Source organism: Microcaecilia unicolor, chromosome 10 (assembly GCF_901765095.1).
Source record: "Microcaecilia unicolor chromosome 10, aMicUni1.1, whole genome shotgun sequence".
Taxonomy (NCBI): domain Eukaryota; kingdom Metazoa; phylum Chordata; class Amphibia; order Gymnophiona; family Siphonopidae; genus Microcaecilia; species Microcaecilia unicolor.
In genome coordinates this window covers 15,259,588-15,283,226 of record NC_044040.1, presented here as the reverse complement: position 1 = coordinate 15,283,226, position 23,639 = coordinate 15,259,588, and the positions used below count along the sequence as shown (strand labels likewise).

The following is a 23,639-nucleotide window of genomic DNA, read 5'->3' as shown; positions in this document are numbered from 1 at the left end:
CAGGTGCCCTTGGCCTGGATTGGCCGCTGTCATGGATAGGATGCTGGGCTCGATGGACCCTTGGTCTTTTCCCAGTATGGCATTACTTATGTATTTATGTACATATGTCGTCATTTTTTTTGAATGACAGAGAGATCATGATGAAATGTTTTTATCCTGTCATTTCCTGTCTGACATTTAAAAAAAAGGATTTTGTTTCATTTCATTTATTTCTGCATTTTAGCACCTGGAAATCAAAGGTTTTCCCATTGACACCCCTAATATGTGGACTTGTTTTTGGTGTGAGGGAAATCTGTACTAAAGTCTATTTGTGCGACAGGGCAATAGCAGAATTCATTCAAGCACTTTAGGTTTTCCCACTGGATCAGTCAGCTTATTCAGAACTCCTTCATTTGCTTTCTCTCTCTTGTTCATCGCTTTTCCTCTTTCATACACTCTCCCTTCTGATGAGTATCTCTCTTCTGTCGAAGCAGTGCGTGTCCCTTGTGGGGCAGGAGGTGGCTTAGTTGCTAGGACTTGATAGATGAAGCACTGTTTCATTTGAAAAAGTGATGTAAAAAGCATATGTTGAGTTAAGTCCAGTAAAATGGCGTGACTTGTCACTTGTGTACTGATTTTCTTTTCTCACTATTTTGTCCTTTCTCTGGAAGCATTAAGGCAAAGAAATTTGACCTTGAAATCTCCCAGGCCCAAAGCCCAGTTGGTTGACTTATGACCTTTACGATTTCTGTCCGGTACATGTAATCCCAAAATGCCCAAGAGTTAAACAAAGGTAAATGATACCTGTTGGCACAGACACTTAACGGGCTGCTAAGATGGCCTCATTATGCTTGTTTACATGATAAGCTAATTGGCTACTGTCCCTGAACTGGATGGACCAGCAGCACCCGTGAACCGGGGGGGGGGGCAATGATGCAACAATTAACTCCAGGACTCAAGGGTCCTGAAGTGTCTCTATGCCAAGGAACAGTCTTACTTGTATAATAGTCTGAGGGCTTTCTTCAGCACCTTGAGGACATTTTTCTGCAATTCTGGGTATCCGTTTGAGGCTTTGAAAAAAAAAATTTGCTTAAAATAATGAAATTGATTCTCAAGGGTTAAAATGAGGATGTGAACAGGCAAGCAAAAATTCCCTTGACTGTGTAGTATACTTTGACATTAACAATAGACTGCTGGGGTGTGTGTGAGCAAGTAGGGCTGGGGGTGTGTGTGTGGGCAAGTGGGGCTGGGGGGGCTGGGCAAATGGGGCTGGGGTTTTAATGATCTCGGGGGCAGGTGGAGGCTGGGGCGAGTCACTGGACATGGAAGGGAGGGGGAGGATAGGGGGCAAAAGAGAATCGCTGGACATGGAGGGGAGGGGAGGGAGGAGAATCATTCTGGACATGGATTGGATGGGATGGCAGGGGAGGGCAGGGCAGGGGAGAGAGGAGAATGGAGAATTGCTGGGCAGGGGAGAGAGGAGAATGGAGAATTGCTGGACATGGATGGGAGGGAAAGGCAGGGAAGAGAGAACTGCTGGAGTTGGATAGGAGGGGCTAGGAGAGGAGGGCAGGGGAGAGAGGAGAATCGCTGGACATGGAGGGGAGAGAGGAGAATCGTTCTGGACATGGATTGGATGGGATGGCAGGGTAGGGGAGAGAGGAGAATGGAGAATTGCTGGGCAGAGGAAAATGGAGAACTGCTGGACATGGATGGAAGGGAAAGGCAGGGAAGAGAGAATTGCTGGACTTGGATAGGACAGGAGGGGAGGGCAGGGGAGAGAGGAGAATCACTGGACATGAGAGGGGAGGGCAGGGGAGAGAGGAGACATGATGGACATGGATGGAGGGGAGGGAAGATAGGAAGGAGATGCACATGGATGGGATGGCAGGGGAGGAAGGAGAAATGCTGGAAATGGATGGAGAGGAGAGCAGAGCAGGAGATAGAGGAGAAATGCTGGACATGGAAGAAGAAAGGAGGAAAGTAAAGAAATAAATGGAAAGGAAGCCCTGGAAACGGAGATAAGAGAACAGATAGAGAGCAGCAGAATCAGACACTTGGACCAGTATGGATAGAAAACAGTCACCAGACAACAAAGGTAGAAAAAAATCATTTTATTTTCATTTTAGTGTTTGGAATTTGTCCAATTTGAGAATTTACATCTGCTGTCTTATTTTGCACTGGGTATACTGGAGCTGTAACATCTTACAGAAATGATTTATAATGAAAAAAAATCACAAGTTATTGTTTTTCTCCTATACAAGTATATTTTCAATGATGTCTGTTTAAATGCACCATGGCTGGTATAAGGGGTGTGGCTAATGTGAGTGTGGCTATCATAGGGGTGGAGCCATATGTGGTGACCCCGCCCATTTTCTACAAAAAAAAGCACTGTAAAATACTATCGGTTATACATGTTGAGAAGCTAAACTTCCAATCAGATTTTTGAATTCCCTTGGAGAACATGATGATAACTTTGTTGAAGTCTGTATCACAGAAGCATTCACATGCGTATTAAACAGCAAATATGGCATAGGCCATTCTAGGTTCCCAAGAAAGTCAGGAAGGACCTATCGCAGATTGTGCTTTTCAGAATGCTCAAAAAAATTCAGAGTTGGCAGGGCCAGCCAGATGGCTCAGCAGCAGTATGTTGAAATGTGGGACCTGGGTTTGATTCCTAGATCACTTCTTTTGTCCTCCTGGCAGACTAAGGTTGAGGATACCACAGAAACCACATCTACAGTTCCTGAAGAGAAGCAATCCTTGGCCTTCACTTAACAGTCACGCATGGGAAATGATGTTATAAACCTTTGAACTTTTTATATAGACACCTTGTTATAAAATTAGCTCTCAAATGTCTAGATGTGGAGACCAGGCATGGCCATAAGTTCTGAAGGGAGTTCAGTTGTATGAACCCTGACCAAAGACCATCCTTGCGGTGCCAGACTTAAAAGGGAAGAAGAGGCATATAAAGTAGGGGTAATGCTCTCATGGTTGCAGCAAATGAATGCTCATAGCTCTCATTTCCAGCCCTGGTTCAGGCTGGAAAAGAGGAGGAAACTATCAACCCTACGTCATCCTCATCAAAAATGATCCAACTGGCCTCGGATATGGAAAATGCTCTTCTTGCGTTTCTCTGGATTTGTAAACAGGAAGGGACATAACAGAGGTGAGAAAGAGATGGGAACAATAGACACCTGTCTTTCTCTCAGCTTTTGTACAACTATCTAGTCATGATTGGGCTAAATTCTCATTCATTAAAATTGGCAAATTGAGCTTTTCCTGCATTACAAGATCCTCGGTGAAATTGTTCTGCCGCTGGTTCTGACTGACCATTTTACTTATTGAACTAGGGGAAGTGAAGGACGCCATGTAAATAATGTTAGAGAGACCATATGGGTGACATGGGACTGTCGAGAACACAGCAGTCTGGCCTTGATATAATGATCACACTCTTCTCTTGTCTTCCAAAAACTGATGGAGATTAGTTCTGCTGATTTTTCATCCCTGGTGACATTATCCAGAGAAAGAGAGACAAAGAGGAGAGTGCTGTAATACAATTTATTCCTTCTAATGAGGAAATGACCTGTAACTTGTGAAAGACATGGGCTAATTGGTTCAAGTTGAAGCAGGCAAAACAGAAAACGTGAACATTAGTGGCACCCCGGCTTCAATTATCTTTGAAACTGTGTCTTTTTTTTTATAGCCTTTGCTGTTTTTTATAATTCCATTTGTAGATGTAGGGGCTGGGCATATGCCATGTTGCCCTAGCACCAGGGCTTAATTTGTAGACAAAAAGGAACTGTAGATTCAAGGGAGGGAGCAGGCCAGAGGCAGAAGCAACAGGAGAAGAGGGGCCAGATTAGAGGGACTGTTCTCTGCTCTGCTCCTGGCTCCCCTCTTTCCTTCCTCTTTTTTTCTGCAGGTTGCCTGGAAGGGAGAAGCTGGAGATAGTGATGAGACTATGTACCAGGTCATTGCCCCCCTCCCCAAATTAAGCCCCTGCATAGCATTGAGATGTTAAAGCAGCATTGTCTTCTACAAAACTCAAATTTGCATTGCCAGTTGGGGTAAGGTTTAAGAAATTATTAAGACACTTCTCCTGGTGTGTTTCTACTATGATGTGAGACACAGTAGATATAGGATTTTAGCCAAGTTGGAAGGTGTTGTTATTGGATCAGAAGCCAAATGGCTATATAGCTCTGGAAGTGGGCTCCACAACTGAAAATGTAGCCTTCTCACCACAGGTTCACATAAATGGTAAGCATCTGGGGCGTGCAGTTCCCCACCAGTTAGTGTCTTGGTCCGACCAGCTGAGAATAGGGAGAAGAGGAAGCATGGCCTATTGCAGCTGGTGGAGCTCATTACTCTTGCAATGGAAGAGAAAGACGGAGCTGATCAAGAAACCCAACTTTCAAATAAAGATAGGTAGTCCTCATGTTGCAGTCGGGGATGGACTTCCCATTAGGTACAGTGTCTATCGGCTTCTGCATCAGGGGTTAAAAGTGGTTAGTCTTGTGGTATTACTGCTAAGGCTGACCCTAGTGGTAGTACTGTGAGACAGCCTTTAGAGGTTGTGGCTGCCATTTTTCAGCAGGAGCTGCCAAAGGTAGGAGTGAGTGGGGCACTGTATCCACTGGACCACCAGGGATGGTCAGGTAGGCTGGGAAGGTGGGTACTACTTGGGTATTAGCAGGACTTTTATGTTGGGGTTGGATTCAGGAAGGGGATTGGAATGGGGAGGGCCACATCGTGCAGGTGGGGACTTCCTTTGTTGGGATCGGTTGCTGTTCCAGGATGGGGGATTGGAATTGGGGGATGGGCTGAGGGTACAGTTACTGTGATCTTTTTCAGAGAGAGGTGGATGGTGATGAAGTCCACACCTATATCTGCAGCAAGTCCTCTGCTGTAAACAAGCAAAGTTGGTCTGAGGTACTGTAGCTGCTGGAGTCCAAAGGATCTCGCTTACTTTGACAGTGTAATGTTTGTCAAGGTCCACCAAGGAAAAGCTCGCCTGCAGCTGTCTAGGAAATGAGCACTTGTACCTGTCTCCACCCTTCCTTTTGCAGCCTCTGCTATATAGGTGTATAACTAGGCTTGTTACCTGGCATTTAATGTCTGAAGGAAAGAAAAGGCTGAAGTGTCCGTCAAGGCAATAAGACTGTATTTAATGGCCATAGCTGAAACGAGCCTGTTGCTGGATCCTCTGCAGGATGCCACACTCGGCACTGTGGCGTCCCTTCCAGGCAGAGGTAAGCAATGGTGTCAATAGCCATGGAAGAATGAAGTAAATAACGGTGTTCCTAAGTAACAAAATCTAGGCTATGGAGTAGATGTCGGCATGTGCCAGAGCACCCGGTCAGAAATGTGCTAAGATCAGTTCCCTGTTATAATAATTTCGATTGCTATAACAACAGCTACAGCCTGGTTTTCTGCAGACAGCTGGTGAGGAGGCTTTGCCATCTCGGTGCATTTTTCACTGTAGTGGGTGTAAAAAATAAGATTTTAACCACTAAACTGAACACACGCAGGCTGGAAATCACAGTGTCGTGGCTTCCATAAGTACATAAGTAGTGCCATACTGGGAAAGACCAAAGGTCCATCTAGCCCAGCATCCTGTCACCGACAGTGGCCAATCCAGGTCAAGGGCACCTGGCACGCTCCCCAAACGTAAAAACATTCCAGACAAGTTATACCTAAAAATGCGGAATTTTTCCAAGTCCAGGAAAAAAAAGGACTTGTGCCCCCCTCTTGGACTGAGTTCTGTAACTAGGAAGAAGCTGCAACACATTCCCTTCAGATCACCAGCGATTTACATCGATTTCCAGAGAGAAATACATACGTACCTATCAGTGTCTATATTGAAAACAGCAGTTTTGTGCTATAATAAATGTATTTTTCTTTCAACATCCATGGGCCTGTATAGTGGTGTGTGTATAAATCTACTTTGATGGTTATTTTAGAAGCTCTGTTCATGCTTTGGACCTATGAAAACCATCATTTAGACACCCATATAGCAGGGACGTCCAAATCCCGATGTTATAAGCCAAGATAAGGACATCCGAAACTGCAGTGTGATGGGAGCATGGTCTGGGTCTGTTTTGGACGGGACTAGGGAGGGACCAAAATAGGGATGTCCAACTCTGATTGCCGAAGGAGAAGGGACATCCATGTTCAAAAATATGGCGGTCCGTGTTTAGACCTGGTATTTTGCACATCCAGTTTATAGAAAGGTGCTCTGATCGAGCGGTTCTCAACTGGAAGCGGTAAAGGAAGTCACGAGGGTATTTCTCAGTGTTCGGTTTGCTCACAGTTTAAAAAAAAAAGAAGAAAGAAAGAAAAGAAAATTACAAATGGCCAGTGGCGTACCAAGGGGGGGCGGTGGTGGGTGCACGCCGCTGGGGGGTGCCGCGGCGCGCACCTGCTCCGAGTTCGCTAAACTTCTTTGCTCGTTCGCTGCAGCTCCCTCTGCCCCGGAACAGGTTACTTCTTGTTCCTGGGTAGAGGGAGCTGCAGCGAACGAGCAAAGAAGTTTAGCGAACTCGGAGCAGGCGCGTGCCACGGCACCCCCCAGCGGTGTGCACCCGGGGGGGGGTGTCATTTCGCTGGAGGGGGGGAGGTCTAATTTAGTGGGGAGGGGGCACGCTGCACCCGGGGGGGGGGGAGGGCGCATCGGCGCTCTGCCCCGGGTGCCATCCAGGCAAGGAACGCCACTGCAAATGGCTATAGTGGGATTTGAACAGATGCCTTGACTCTTGCCCTGGTTCTCAGCCAGCTGCTTTGACCATTAGGCTGTTCCTCCACGTGGATAGCCATGTGGCTTTTTTGTAATATGGACGTTGCTATGCTGTCCGAAAGACTTCCACGTCCGTTGTTTTGCCCTCATTCATAGTTTGGCTGTATCAGTTTATAAAGTGGATGCTCATACTGGACATAACAGCACTTGGACTTCCGTTTCTCATTTATTTTAGGACAGGCTGTATGTGGGCAGATCCTGTTCTAACATACATGAGAAATGGATGTCCACATGTGACGTACAGACTTGGACGTCCATTTTCTGAGTTGGATTTCCTTTCTAAAATATGGTTCCACACGCATAGCTCTATGTTTAGAGCAAAAGGGGCAAGGTGAGGGTATTCTGGGGTATATACGTGATACAAATGGTCGCTGATGTTCAGTTTATATACGTTTAGATTATATGTCAGACTCACAAGTGGAAAACCCAGTTATAACTTGGGCCATCTGAGCCAAACAAATTATCTTTTCATATGAAAGGCAATGCTGTAATATCCTTAGATCATCTGAGAGCAATTAAACATATATTAATGACTGCATTGTTCATTTAACAATCCAGAATCTAGTTTTCAATGGCTTTGGTATAGAAAACCTAGCAATACCTGCTGTTCTTTGGGCCAATGCATGCAAGTGGACTATAGAAATGGTGTGTTCGATTGCTATTGAAGGGGTAGTCACTGTTGGCACTTCAGTAAAGTTGAGGGATGGAGTCTTGGAAGCAATTTTCTTTCAGTCTTTGTGTAGGTACCAGCTCTGTGGATGCTCTTGAGCACCCCAAGTATTAAATCTACTTCCCATGCCACCTCTTCAATCTCATCACGGGTCTGGGAGATTTAAGAACAGACACAGGAGGAAGATCTGACGTTAGAGATATTCAAGAAACCACATAAGAACATAAGTGTTGCTATACTGGGGTGTTGCTATACTGGGACAGACCAAAGGTCCATCAAGCCCAGTATCCTGTTCTCAACAATGGCCAACCCAGGTCAAAAGTAACTGGCAGAATCACAGAACAGTAAAACAGATTTTATACTGCTAAGCAGTGGATTTTCCCAAGTCCATCTTAATAATGGCTTATGAACTTTTCTTTTAGGAAATTATCTAAACCTTTTTTAAACCCTGCTAAGCTAACTGCTTTTGCCACATTCTCTGTCAACGAATTCCAAAGTTTAATTACACGTTGAATGAAGAAATAATTTCAATAGTTTATTTTAAATTTACTACTTAATATTTTTGGGACGAGTAAACAAGTGATTCATGTATACCTGTTCCACTCCACTCAGTATTTTATTGACCTCTATCATATCTCCCCTCAGCCTTCTCTTCTTCAAGCTGAAGAGCCCTGGCCACTTTAGCCTTTCCTCATAGGGAAGTCATCCCATCCCCTTTAGCATTTTTGTTACCCTTATCTGTATCTTTTCTAATTCTGTTATGTATTTTTTTTGAGATTCGGTGTCCAGAATTGCACCCAGTATTTGAGGTGTGGTTGCACCATGGAGCGATACAAAGGCATTATAACATCCTCATTTTTGTTTTCCATTCCTTTCCTGATAGTACCTAACATTCTATTTGCTTTCTGAGTAGAGGGTTTCAATGTGTCGTCAACGATAACACCTTGATCCTTTGACCTGGATTATTTATGCTTTCTTAGGGGCATAAAATGATATAGATAACATCTTTCATTTTTAACTTATTGCCTGGGAGTGAACCTCCTGATTTATCATGAATCCTGAAACTATGGTTTCTTTAGCCAAGGAAAACATTTTGAAGAGTTTACCTTGATATACTGCATGGTTAGTGGTTGCTTCCAAAGACTGAAAGGAAATTTGAGTGACCAGATGTCCCATTCTTTCTGAATACCATAGTAACATAATAGGTAACTGTAAATAAACCCCAATTGACTCATCCAGTCTGTTTATTTACTCCAGCCTACATTGCTAAGGATTTATCCTGGCCGCAAGCCATAGTACCTTCACCCTCTAGCGTACCTAGGGTGGGGTGGTGGGGATGGTCTACCCTGGGTGCCGGCAGGAAGGGAGTGCGTGGAGCAGGTGTGCGGCTGTTGGCTCTGCCGGTCCCCTGTCCCCTCTGACATCAACTTCCTGTTCCAGGGCAGGGGACCAACAGAGCTGTGAACTTTGCTCCTGCCTTGTGCACCCCCTTGCTTGGAGGAGGAGGTTGTGCTCCACCTGGGGGTGGGGGGTGCACCACCCCTGGTGCCATATAAGGTAGATGTGCCATTGCCTTCAGCTGTGATAGGATATTGGTCTTTAGGTCAATTTTGTTCTATTTTACTTAGATTCTATAACATCTTGGGTGTATGAGCATACATGTACCTACAGGTATATTTAATCTAGCACCTAGAACCTCCCACCCATTTCAAGTTTTACCACAAAGCTTTGTAATAATTGAACAGTTACGAAAACTAGCAAGACTGTTGTCCAAACATCCATAGTTACCTACATTCCCCCATCATGGGTGCCAACGCTTTAATAAAATTGGGTGTCATACAGTTGAAAGACGGCACAATCAATGGGTCAGTGGCAGTGAAATGAACAGATACAGTGGTAGGAGTGGCAGTGGAAAGGCAGTTGAGTAGCGACAGTGGAGCAGATGTCAGTAGTTCTACCAAGGCAGGCAGGCAGGCAGCAGCCACTGAGGGAGCAGAAGTGGAGGGAACAATAGTGGGGGTGAGGATTGATGGCAGCCACCTGTGCTTCTCTGTGCGTCTACATCAAGGGGTTGGTTTCACCGTCTCTGACATGGCCACAGAATCACAGAAAGCTGATATTTAGTACACTGAAATACTTTAAGAGGAAGTGAGGCCTTACTGAATGTCTACTAGTATGCAAATTGCTGAGGAAAAAGAATCTTTGAAGTTTGTCGGTAAACACCATGTCATCGGGTCTCAAAAAGCCCAAAGGTAAAGGGCCATAACAAGGCTTCTCTAGGATTTGGTGATGGCATTATAATGTTCTCCACCTCAAATTTCCAGTAAACAAAGTAGGTTAAACTGGAGGAGTTATTTTGGTTCTACAAATAACGCACTTTATAATGTATACGGAAAATACCTTTATGCATTTCCCGAGAAAGCACTGAGGTCCTTTCCCTAATATCTTCTCTTGTTTCATTGGAAACATAAATAATCAGGAAAAGCATTATCAAGCACTTGTACCGACAGAAGAGCAGACTTTAATAAGGGTCGATACAAGCGAGCCATAGCCTTGGTGATGTTCTGGACAGTGTTCCTTCAAAGAGGAGCTCTGACCTGTGTGTGAGAGCCTGTCTCCGCTGCATTCTGCCATGATACATCAGCCTGAACCTGACCTCTGAAATGAATACTCTTGTATGTACCAAAATAGTCTCATTGTGGGTCCACATAGAGTCAATTGACCTTGAAACCTTGGCCTTTGATGATTCGTTTTGTTCAAAAGTCTTACATTTATTTGTATCTTTTTTCCATTTCACAGCTGTTAATCATTGATGATAATTTCTGCGGTCTGGATATGAATGCCCCCTTGGGGGTATCTGAAATGGTCTGGGGATTCCCCATCTTCACCGAAGACAGGGATAGGATGACATCTGTCATCGCCTACGTCTACAAGGACCACTCTCTGGCATTTGTGGGCACCAAAAGTGGCAAGCTGAAGAAGGTAGGACACTGGGTACTAATACTTTGGCTGAGGTGTCAGGGAAAAGGCCTGGCCTGAGAATGTCATCAGTGGAAACATGAGTTGAAGCAGATAGATGACTCTGATAGAATGCATACAGTAGGGGACAGTCCAATGAAATCAGAAAATTGAACATTCAAAATATTCAATATTCAAAATATATCACCTACTCTCCAAAAATGGTCTTGGCCTAATAGTTTTCTGACCTGTGTGTGATCTACCATACTACTTGGTTCTAAAGTGTGTTTGAATACCATTTTTTGGAGAGGTGCAATAAAGATGCAAATTCTTGCTCTTATTACTGGACCTGATATTCAGCCGGCACAGTCACCATCTTAAGGTAAGTGTCGGCACTGGCGCTTAACTTAATATGTATATTCAGCGTCACTATATGTTTCTACTTGTTTAGTGGTGACCATCGGCACTATCGCTTTAGTTAAAGCGACGGCAAACCCATTGCGGGCATACCGCTTGCTAATTTGGAACTACCGCCAGCCCAACATGGCCGCCGGTGGTAGTTCCGACTGGTGCATGTGCCATTTCCGGCACTCTGTAATTTATTTTTCTGTAGTGTGGTGCTAACTCGGCAGTATTTGGGCATTTCTGCCAGGTTACCGTGGGAGCCCTTACCTCAGTGGGTGGCAGGAAGTGCTCCCCGCCGCATGGCCACGTGGTAAAGGTTATTTTACTGCATGGCCATTTTTTTTGGCATTTTACCCACTGCGGTAAAAAGGGCCGTGGCGTGCAGGAAAAATGGCCCCAGCCGCTACCGCAGGGCCTCTTTTCTCCGCAGCTTATTTAAAGAACCCCTTACTCATTTAGGATTACATTCTATAAATGGCAGTTAAAAAAATCAGCGCTGAAGAAAATAGCGCTTAGTGGTATTCTATAAATGGCGCTTAAAGTTAGGCAGCATTTATAGAACATTCCTTAGCGCTGAGAACCACGACTACAATCCCCGCGCTTAAATTAGGTATGGAGCCCCTTTATATTATAACAATGCACACAAATTAAGGGAAGGCCCTGGACCCGTGTATAAATTTTAAATGCATACATTTTAATTAAATCCAATTAGCACCAATAAATTGCTTGTTTTAAGAACTCAATTATCGACCCTAATTTGCTCATTCAGTTAATTAGCGCATACAATTTTTAGTGACATTTATAGAATGTGGGATTAGTGGCTGAATATCATCACTGAATGGATAATTTCTGGTTCAGCATCTGTCCCTCCTCTGAGCCCCAAATTAAATGGTTAATATCTGGCTGTTTAGTGATTTAAACAAATAAATATTACCCGTATAATGCTTTAAAATCTGTATAAAACCCATGACCTGCTTTTGATGTTGGGCTTTTTTATTAGTATTGACGTTGGTGTCATTGAAAAGCATTTAGGTCCCAATTTAATAAATAGCGCTCAAAGTTAGATGCCGTTTAGAGAAGAGCGCCTAGTGCCGGGATTTACACCTAATTTTAGGCACCCAAATTTATACCAACAAAACTCTGGTGTAAGTCCTAGTTCCTAAAGGGCCCTTTTACTAAGGCGCCTATGCGTGTACAACGCGCATCAAATTGGAATTACTGCCCTGCTACTGCATGTCCCAGGCAGGATTTCCATTTTTGTTGCACATCCAAAACAAGCAGTAGAAATTTTCTACCACGTGGCGCTTGCTCAGCAGTAATTGGCAGTGTATGTGCACTGACTATTACCGCCCGGTTAATGCATGAGACCTTACCGTTAAGTTAGTGGGTGGCGGTAAGGTCTCATGCCAAAAATGGACACGAGCTGGCTTTAATTTTGCCGCACATCCATTTTCAGCCACAAGAAAAGGCCCTTTTTTTTGCAGGCACGCTGAAAAATAGACCTTTGCACATCCAAAACACGCACTTACACCAGTGCAGGCCATTTTTCGGCACACCTTAGCAAAAGGGCCCCTAAATTAGATGTGGATCCCCCTTATTCAATAAGTGCGTACATAAATTGCAGGAACACCCCAGATCTGCCCATGATCCTTCCATGTCTGTGCCCATGTTTTGAAACGCATGTAGATCCCGGTGCTGAAAAATGCACATGTAAATTTTAATTAATGACAATTAGCACTGATAGCGCTAATTGGCTTGTTATTCTATTGTGTGCGGAAACTAGGTGTGCGCCCAAATTTCCACACAAAGATTTTAGCCCCATCTATAGAATTAGGCCGATAATGTCAAATGTGATGTCTTGAAATGCAACGCTGTTACCTTCATGGTTCTGGGTGGTTCAGAAAGTAGATGGCCAAAGAGAGAACCTGAGATAGCGTTGCATTACTTTATAGACCTAGTGTATGGTTTCCAAACGTTTGTTTAATCTTTGACATCTGTACTTTATCCAGCTAACATGGCTTGTGAGTGCATGATCATTTCTAGCAAGGGCCTGCACATTGGTTGACTAGGTATCTTCAGCGTGGAAGACCTACTTCTTTGCCAAGACCTACTCCTCACTTTATACCGCTGCTTGATGCACCCTCCCTGGCTCCTACCCTGCTAGTTCACCCTGTTAGATGCTTCTCCCCCTGCACATTCCTTGAATACTCTTCTAAGTTTTCCTATTCTGTATTTTATTTAATGTTTGTAAGCCACATTGTGCCTGCATGAGTGGGAAAATGTGGGATATACGTGAACAATAAATAAATACATAAAACAAAGAGGCAGACCTTGTGAGAAAAAACAGTCTTTATGTGTTAACTAACAGCTCCCAGGAATTCAAACATCTGTGCCCGACATGGCCATGTTTCGCCTGGAATACCGGCTGCATCAAGGGCAAGATTACCAGCTGGTGTAAAGCTATAGACCTCACCTAGGTCCTAGTATATATAAGTTAGGTTGTCGTAGCAAGTTTGTCTCACTATTTGTACAAAAGTTTGTCTCACTATTTGTACATCCAGCAAAAGGAGCATTGTGTGCTTCATTTTATCAGCTGGACCAGCCAAGGTGAGGTATGTAGTTTTATTCCAGCTGGTAATCTTGCCCCTGATGCAGCCTGTATCTCAGGCGAAACGTGGCTATGACGGGCACAGATGTTTGAGCTTTTAGTTAACAAATAAAACTGTGTTTCTTCTCACAAGGTCTATTTTATCTTCCTTGTTGGATTTGTTGAACGGCTTGACTTGTTGTTTTCTGACTAGATATACTGAAAATAGCTTGGCCGGACTTTGCTTGTGATGTAAACATCATGTCATAGAAACCATGTGCTACAAATGTCTATTATGATATCCGGAGGGGAGTTGGTGCTGCATTGTTTAGTTGGCTTTTAAAAGGAGCTATTTGGGTGCATCTGTGCGGTAGCTGGGAATTTTGGTGCATGTTGATTATTTGTGATTGCCCATCATGGCTATTTCTTCTGTTATCAAAGTGTTTGAGTAAGACAGAGACCTAATGCATTTTACATAAACCAGAACGTCAAAGAATGCTGTCAGGGCAGCTGAAAAATACTTTGAGTAGAAGGTTTTTTTCATTTAGCCCCAGTCACCCAGCCATAAATGGTAAGGAATGGTGATGGGTTTCTCCGCATTGACATGAAGAAGTAGAGTTGTTAGGATTTCTCCCCAAAATATCATTTACGTTCTGTATATAAAAAATGGCTGCACTCTGCAGTCCAGTAGACCAGACTTGAAATCTGCTTTACCAACCAACAAGCTGCTCTCTAAGAGGTGAAGTGTGATTATTGATGAATGCTGCATGGGCTGCACATCTGTCCATTGGTTTTTGTAGTCTGTCTAGTTAGTTTTGCAGGAAAAGAAAAAAAATAGATTCTTTGATTGTTTAAGTTCTTGGTGACTCCAAGCCATCTGCATCAGCTAGCATCCTGTGGACTCGTGGGCCAATTGCTCTAGCACTACCCATGGCCACTTCTGACAGGCAGTGGACAACGCTCCAGATGAAAAAAATGTTTATTAAACAATGAACAAGACCCGACACAGCTGTGTTTCGGCCAAATAGGCCTGCATCAGGAGTCTCTTGTACTAAATAAAGTCATCCACTTGAAGTATTTGTCGTCGTCATGAATGGATAAAAAAACTTCATGCGCTGAAATATAGCAAAGGCTTTTGCGGTTAGTGAAAACTGCGAGATAAAAGCTGTAATTGTAACTGTTTTTTGTTACAACTACGAGCTTTTATCTCGCAGTTTTCATTGACCACAGACGCCTTCTATATATTTCAGCTCACGGAGCGCATGAAGTTTTTTTAAAAATCCATTCATGATGACGACAAATACTTCGTCAGTGAATTTTCATGTCCCCTTTAAACTTGTCTGGTGTTAACGTTAATTCAGTGATTCTCAACTTAGTCCTTGAGACACCTACCAGTAAGGTTTTCAGGATACCCACAATGAATACGCAAGAGAGAGAGAGTGCATGCAAATCGACCTCATGCATATTCATTGTGGATGTTCTGAAAATCTGACTGGTTAGCTGTTGCCCCCAGGACTGGGCTGAGAGCCCCTGCATTAATTGTTTGCCAGCAGACATAGATTGTGGACTATATCTTTTGGGCCAGTCGGTACAATGGTGTGTGAAAGTCTGGAATAGCATTGATACAAGTCCATCCTCACTTTAGCTGGCACAAGTCCCAGAACTCCGATTCCAAGTCCTGGAGGGCTTAGCCCAAGGACAAATGCAAATCCTGGAGGTGCAAGAGGCCTCTCTCCTGCAGTGCACAAACAGATTGCAGGGTGAATGGGGCAGAGCCCCAGCTAGTTAAACTTCCTGAGCCAAGCTCATCTCTGGCCCTATTCAATCCAGCCTACCCTCTACCTTTTTAGAGGATGCTTTTAAATTTTAATCCCTTGTTCTTCTGTTTAGGGACAGGCTTATGAACCTCAACACGTATATGCAGGGAGAGAGGAGATATGATAGAGATGTTTAAGTATCTCAAGGGCATTAACGTGCAGGAAGCGAGCCTTTTTCAACTGAAAGAAAACTCTGGAGCGAGGGGGCATACGATGAATTTAAGAGGGAATAGGTTTAGTAGTAATCTAAGAAAGTATTATTTCACGAAAGGGTGGTGGAAGCATGGAATGGCCTCCCGGTGGAGGTTGTGGAGTCGAGGACTGTGTCAGAATTTAAGAAGGCATGGGTTAAGCACGTGGGATCACTTAGGAAAAGGAAGAGTTAGGGGTTACAGAGGATGGACAGACTGGATGGGCCATTTGGCCTTTATTTGCCGTCATGTTTCTATTCCCCATAATAAGTAAAAGTCTCTCACTTGTTTGTATTCAATGCTTATTTCAGAATTTTGCACACCATTGTAGATCTTGGAGTGGCTGCCAGTTGTTTCTCTAGTCTTTATTAAGATTCAGGTCAGGTCATCAAATCTGAACCATTTCTAAGGAATTCTGGAGCTCGTAGTTCAGTTCTTCCTATGAAAATCCGAAATCCCTTGAGTTTCAGCTTGTTAATTCGCTAGCGAGGCGGCTGTGCTTTTTATACCCAAAATGATGAATTTGCATAACTATAATGGGATGACTGGGATATTAAAATGAACTGTCTTGTGCCTGCAGTGTAACTTTCTACATTGTGTAAAACAATAGTAATATAATGTTGCAATATATTAAAATTATTTTCCATGTTTGAAATTTATACTACTCTGGCTTTATACTATACCTATCAACTAATAGTAAGCAAGTCATTTTGTTTAATAGTGATGTCTCTGGAGACGTACAGTGATGTGCAAAAGTTTGAAATAAGTACCGTCTTCTGAATACAAACAGGACAAATAAGAGATTTGGGAGTTTCATTTATTATGGGAAATGATTATAACCAATTGGCCTGATATTCAAAATGATTTAACTGGGCTGGAGCACTTCGTGCCTGGTTAAATTGCACTGGCCAGCCCGACTGCTAATATTAATTAGCTCTTAACTGCATAGCTGCTAAATATTACCACTGACTGCCACAGCGCTATCCAGTTACTCCTGGGGCAGCGTCAAGGTGGACCTGGAAGTTATACGGGCAGTGCTTGTACCTGGTTAGCTAATTGGACAGGATGGACCACATCCAACGCTGCCATAACTGTGCCTGGATAACTATCTAGCAGGTCGATGCTCAGCTCAGAACTCCGGTGCTATAGCGAACAGCGCAGAAAAGTAGCTCCCCAATACTCAACACTAATTAGATGCAAATAATATGCACGCTGTGAGACCAAAATAAGGGGGAGGAACGTGCCTGGCACACGCACACAGGAGTTTCATGGTAAATGTGGCTTTTGTATGCACGCCCAGGTAAACCTGGAAGTGAAGCATACATTGGCACTGTTCCTCTGCACCTTTAAATATAAGTACATAAGTAATGCCACACTGGGAAAAGACCAAAGGTCCATCGAGCCCAGCATCCTGTCCACGACAGCGGCCAATCCAGGCCAAGGGCACCTGGAGAGCTTCCCAAACGTACAAACATTCTTTACATGTTATTCCTGGAATTGTGGATTTTTCCCAAGTCCATTTAGTAGTGGTTTATGGACTTGTCCTTTAAGAAACCGTCTAACCCCTTTTTAAACTCTGCCAACTAAGCCTTTCAAAAAAAGATTTTCACTGGAAAACTTATATTTAAATGCAGAAAACAGGTGCCAACCTTTTGCTTTCATTTTCAGCATTGCTCGGACTTGCACACATGTTTGTTACTCCCAGCACTTAAGAGGCTTGCAGGGCCTTCCTTCCGCTTCCAAATTCAATCCAAACCAGCAGAGTTTAAGGAGAAAATCATGGGAAATCCTCTCTTCAAACACCCCAATGCCAGTGGTAAGGGCGGCTTTGTTTTGTGAGCTGTTCTCTGAGCATTTGGAAGGGAATAAAAAATGACCTCATTGACATTTGTTTGACTACATTTAAATACTATTTGCGCTAATCTTTGGGGCATGTGTTTCCTGCGCTAGAGCCCCCTGAACATTCTACACAGATTAACGCTGCCGCTAGTCCAGTGCTAATCGGCTCTTAACGCCAGCATTAGGTTGATAGGTATGGCTCTACCAAACACCTAGTATTCAATGCAGGTAGCTGGATAGCTTACCGGGCATATATAGGGATGCATAATATGAGATCTGCCATGCCCAGTTAGCTACCCAGGCACTGGCATTGAATACCTGGGGTACCCAGACCAGTGGCGTACCAATGGGGGGGGCGGTGGGGGCGGTCCACCCCGAGGTTACTTCCTGTTCCGGGGCAGAGGGAGCTGCAGCGAACAAACGAAGTTTAGCGAATTTGGAGGAGCAGGCGCATGCTGCGGCACCCCCCCCAGTGGCGTGCATCCGGGGGTGTGTCATTTCGCCGGGGGGGGGGGGAGGTGTCATCTAGTGGGGGGGGGGGGGGGGGGAGGGTGCATCGGCGCTCCGCCCCGGGTGCCATCCAGGCCAGGAATGCCACTGACCCAGACAATTGCCAGATTTACCCCAGCTCTGCTCCTGGGTTGTCTGGGCAGTAACCAAATGGATCTACAGTGATCAGTGTTACTATTCAGCTGTACTATCCACTATCTCTTAATTGGCTATAAGAATAGTTTATTAACTTGGACGTGGCTTGAGAAGATCTGATAGTTTCTCCTTATTATGTAAAATTTCATTGGATAACGTTGTTTTGTGTTTAAAATTTTCCAGGGCTTAGTTCTGGATTACACGTGTTCTATGATTAAAATGTTGACCTCAAAATAATCATTTAAGACGTTCATTCCCGTCATACAAAGGGTTGCATTTTAAAAGGTTCTTTACAGGCTTATCCTCCTGTCAGGTAACGAAAATGTGGAATTCTTTGCCAGGTCCTGTAATTTCTCTCTTTCAATATGTATTTTTCCGCAAATTACTTAAGGCAGCTTATTTAGAAAGTATGTGCTTTCAGGTTAAACTTGGATTAATTGAATTTGTTTCTTATAATTTGAGATTGCAATTTTCAATCCCTGTTTTTGTGTTGGTTTATTTATTTATTTATGTAACACTTATACCCCGCGTTTTCCCACTTATTAGCAGGTTCAATGCGGCTTACGTAGAATATCAGGTTTACAAAGTAACATAGAAAGGATATGGCTGTAATATAGTAGATAAAGAGGTGATCGTTTAGAAGAGGGTAGGTAAGGTGGGTAAGGGAGGAGGATGGTAGAGGTAGGGGAGTGGGTGTGTATTGGGATTAGCGTGTTGTTTAGTGTGGGAGAAAGTATATAGTGAGGGGTAGGAATAGGGATGTACTTAGAAAGGATTAAACAGGGGAGTATATTCCAGGTTCTGTCTTCATAGTCTGATCTGGGTAGCGCAGATGGACTCATAGTTAATAATGGAATCTAAGTTACACTAGCATTGCATAATGGAATCTAAGTTACACCAGCATTCCATAATGGAATCTAAGTTACACTAGCATTCCATAATTTTTTTTATTTATTTGTAACACTTATACCCCGCGTTTCCCCACTTATTAGCAGGTTCAATGCGGCTTACGTAGAATATCAGGTTTACAAAGTAACATAGAAAGGATATGGCTGTAATATAGTAGATAAAGAGGTGATCGTTTAGAAGAGGGTAGGTAAGGTGGGTAAGGGAGGAGGATGGTAGAGGTAGGGGAGTGGGAGGAGGGTGTGTATTGGGATTAGCATGTTGTTTAGTGTGGGAGAAAGTGTATAGGGAGGAGTAGGAATAGGGATGTACTTAGGATTAAATAGGGGAGCATATTCCAGGTTCTGTCTTCATAGTCTGATCTGGGTAGCTCAGATAGATTCATAGTTAAGTTAGTTTCTAGTTTGGATTGTTTTTTTTTAGACTGTATTTTTCTGCAAGTCATTTAAGATAGTTTTCCTTAGATGATATGTACTTTCAGGTTAAACGTGGATCAACGCTATACTTCTTTTATAAACTGAGATTGTATTTTTTAATTTGAGTTTTGTAAACTCCCAGTTTAACTAGGCTGGTTTAAAAAAAAAAAAGCAATCCACTCCGAACTTGAATTAGGAGTGAGCGGAGTATAAATTTATGGGTAATGTTATGTGCCATTGAATATTAATGGTTGGGCTGGCCAGCACGGTTTAATCTGGTAGAAACCTTTACTACGAGGTTAAGTCATTTTGAATATTGGGCCCCGAATACTCAAGCCTAATTTTTCAGTGGTGGTCAGTGATGTCAGAAATGCTGACGGCCTGCCACGGGATGAATATCGGCTGGAAGACGGGTGTAAAAGGAGCCCGAGGGGTTAAGATTTAAAAGCAGCCCCCCCCCCCCCCCCGAAAAGTGGGCCTTTAGGCTGGATTTGATCTGTAGGGTTGCCAACCAGCCTGGCCATTTTTCCTCTGACCAGGCTAAAACCGGCATTAGAAAAAGCTTGTTTTTCTGCTGCTGTAATGATCTGGCAGGCGGAGTCCCTGCTGTGATTTATAGGCAGTAGCACATTAATCCTTCTATAAGATAAGATAAATGCTCTTCCTTTTGCTTCTGGTGTCAAGACTGCACAATAAGCCTTTGTTTTCTGCTGTACCACAAACTTTATAAGAACTGTGTAGCAAAGTGCTGTTATTCATGGATGAGAAATTTTCTGTTTTGGGGAGTTATGTCATCTTCACTCTAAACCAGATGTTCTCAACCCAGTCCTCAGGTCACACCTGGCCAGTCCAAGTTTTCAGGATACCCGCCATGAATATGCATGAGATAGAGTTGCATAGAATGGAGGGTAGTGCATGCAAATCTCTCTCATGCATATTCATGGTGAGTATCCTGAAAACCTGACTGTCCAGGTGTGCCCCGAGGACTGGGTTGAAAACTTCTGCGATAAACCTCAGATGAATAGTACATCGGAGGTGAAATAATTGGAACACTCCTACCTTTGTGTTCAATTCTGGTCGCCACATCTTAAAAAAGATATAGTGGAATTAGAAAAGGTGCAGAGAAGGGCGACGAAAATGATAAAGGGGATGGGACGACTTCACTATGAGGAAAGGATGAAGCATCTAGGGCTCTTCAGCTTGGAGAAGAGACGGCTGAGGGGAGATATGATAGAGGTCTATAAAATAATGAGTGGAGTTGAACAGGTAGACGTGAAGCGTCTGTTTACGCTGTCCAGAAATACTAGGACTAGGGGGCATATGATGAAGCTATAAAGTAGTAAATTTAAAATGAATTGGAGAAAAATTTTCTTCACTCAACGTGTAATTAAACTCTGGAATTCGTTGCCAGAGAATGTGGTAAAGGCAGTTAGCTTAGCTGAGTTTTAAAAAGGTTTGGACGGCTTCCTAAAGGAAAAGTCCATAGACCGTAATTAAATGGACTTGGGGAAAATCCACTATTTCTGGGATAAGCAGTATACAATGTTTTGTATTTTTTGGGGATCTTGCCAGGTATTTGTGACCTGGATTGGCCACTGTTGGAAAGAGAATGCTGGGCTTGATGGACCTTTGGTCTGTCTTAGTATGGCAAGACTTATGTACTTATGATATGTGATTTTTTTTTTTCTAAAATGTAATTGTACTGCTTCAGCCATTAGCTCTACTCTGAGCCTCACAGCAGATTTATTTTTTCCCAGAGGGTTTTAGAGAGCAGTGTAATTTGAAGTTTCAAAAGAACTTTGCTGGAGGCGACTTATATCTTCCAAAGAATTGTATATCAGCCCTCTGCTTAAGATGAGAACTTTTTTGTTAATTACTTAGGGCCTTGTTTACTAAGGTGCATTAGAGTTTTTAATGCGCCTACAGTTAGCATGCGCATTAACTGTGTAGACGCCTATAGAGATATTGTAGACATGTACATGGTTAATACGCATTAAAAACGCTAATGCACCTATAATGCGATTTAGTAAACAGGGCCCTTAAAGTGTAAGGACTGTATATGAGCAAGTTTGTGCTTTTAGAACATACAGATTTACCTTAAGCTTTGTAAAAGCAGTGTATCGAAGTGTAGAGATTCTGAAGAGCTGTATATGGCCCTGCTTTGAAGGATGTTATAATATAATGTATTGGAGATGACATTGTTAGAACACGTGTCCTACTTTTTGAGATGTGAACACAAGAGTAGCCATACTGGGTCAGACCAATGGTCCATCTAGCCCAGTATCCTGTTTTCCAAACAGTGGCCAAGCCAGGTCACAAGTACCTGGCAGAAACCCAAATTGTGGCAACATTCCATATAGAACCCCAAAGAATAGCAAGATTCCGGAATCCTAAAGAGGGACAAGATTCCATGCAGAATTGCAGAGTAGCAACATTCCATGTAGAACCCCAAAGAATAACAAGATTCCGGAATCCTAAAGAGTGTCAAGATTCCATGCAGGATCTCAGAGTATCAACATTCCATACTACAAATCCCTGGGCAAGCAGTTGCTTCCCATGTCTGTCTCAATAGCAGACTCTGGACTTTTCCTCCAGTAATTTGTCCAAACCTTTTTTAACCCAGATACGCTAACCACTGTTACCACGTCCTCTGGAAAAGAGTTCCAGAGCTAAACTATTCGTTGAGTTAAAAAATATTTCCTCCTATTTCTTGTAAAAGTATTTCCATGTAACTTCCTCGAGTGTCCCCTAATCTTTGTACTTTTGGAACAAGTAAAAGAATCGATTTACTTCTACTCGTTCTACACCACTCAGACCTCAATCATATCTTCCCCTTTTCCGTCTCTTTTTCCAAGCTGAAGAGCCCTAACCTCTTTAGCCTTTCCTCATTCGAGAGGAGTTCCATTCCCTTTATCATTTTGGCCATTCTTCTTTGAACCTTTTTCTAATTCCGCTATATCTCTTTTGAGATACAGCAACCAGAACTGAACGCAATACTCAAGGTGCGGACGCACCATGGAGCGATACAAAGGCATTGTAGTATTTTCGGTCTTATTCATCTTTCAATTTAAAAGTTGAGATAGGATATAGCTGGCATGAAATAACAGCTCATAAATTTTTTGAGGTCTTTTTTTTTTACCCCTTCAATAGAAAGATTTAGGGTCCAATATTCAGCCAGCGGCGAGCAGTGCGTTTGGTGTCTGCCATCGGCGTTAAACCTGGATACTCAATGCTGGGCCATATCCAGTGACTGGCACTGAATATCCGGGTTTATTTGTCCACTAAACGTTAACTGGCTATGCTGATATTCAGCGCTAACTGGTTAACCTTTTAGCAGTCACAGATAGGTCTGCTTGGCCTATTTTGACCGCTCAACATTAGGGCCGCCGAGGGGGTGTTGGGGTGGGGGAAATTGCCTGTGCCTCCAAGGAGGGCCTGGCACCGGGGTCTCTCTCTCCTGCTCCTGACGGGACCCAGGCGATTGCGTTCTGACAGGAGCAGGAGAAAGAAGACTCTGGCGCCAGGCTCCGCTTGGAGGCTGGGGAAGGCCTGGAGGAGCAGACACTGCCTGCAGGTCTTCCTCCAGCGCTGCTCTTCACTCTGCCCTTTGCTTGCTAAGCGACTGCTTTTCCTCCTCTCAGGTGCGCATGGTCGGTTTTGAAACCGAGCATGTCCTGAGAGAAAAAGGAGCTGAAGAGGCTGGCAATCGGCAGAGTGAAGAGCAGCGCTGGAGGAAGACCCCCTCTGCTGGTGGGGCCTGAGAATCCCCGCCAGCCAAAGTATTTCAATTGCAGTTGTGGCAGCGGCAGCGATCCGGGGGGAGGGGGAGATTTGCATGCTTGTCACCTCCATTATATGCAAATCTCTCTCATGCATATTTATTATTCATGTATATCGGATGACTGTAAGAGTTTCAAGCACATCGCATGAGTGGAAGTGGATTGACCACAGGAGTGGAGAACTCTAAGCAAATGTTTGGAATTCCTGGGACCCAGCACACATGAAAAGGATTGGATTTTGTGTAGTGCTGTGACTATGGTGGGAGTTTAAAGCAACAAGCACACCCTAGGGCAGTGATGGGCAACCTTTTGAGCTTGGTGTGTCAAAATTCACCAAAAAACCGAGCATAACTCGGGTGGTGTGTCACTTCAAGAAAAATCACTGCTACTAGGACCGCCCCCGGGCCCCCCCCTACCCGAGATCGCTGCCCACCCGAGGTCGCCGGGCCCCCCCTCCACCCGCTACCGGGCCCGGAACTAACCTTAAAGCCTCTTTTCACGTTGCAGCAAGCAGGGCAGACCTCTCCTCCTTCCTTCTGTGCTCCGCCCTCGCGGACGTTACGTCAGGCGAGGTCAGGACACGGAAGGAAGGAGTGGCCTGCCCTGCTGCTGCTTGCTGCGACGTGAAAGGAGGCTTTAAGGTTAGTTTCC

The 23,639-nt window shown here is 43.9% G+C and overlaps 1 protein-coding gene across 1 annotated transcript in view; it reads left to right on the top strand.

The window, feature by feature from the left end:
• Positions 1-23,639, top strand: part of LOC115478998 (plexin-A4-like) — a 950,498-nt gene that overhangs the window by 35,563 nt on the left and 891,296 nt on the right. Inside the window, 1 exon segment of the mRNA XM_030216702.1 lies at positions 10,245-10,427. Within this exon segment, the coding sequence (XP_030072562.1) occupies positions 10,245-10,427 (183 nt within the window).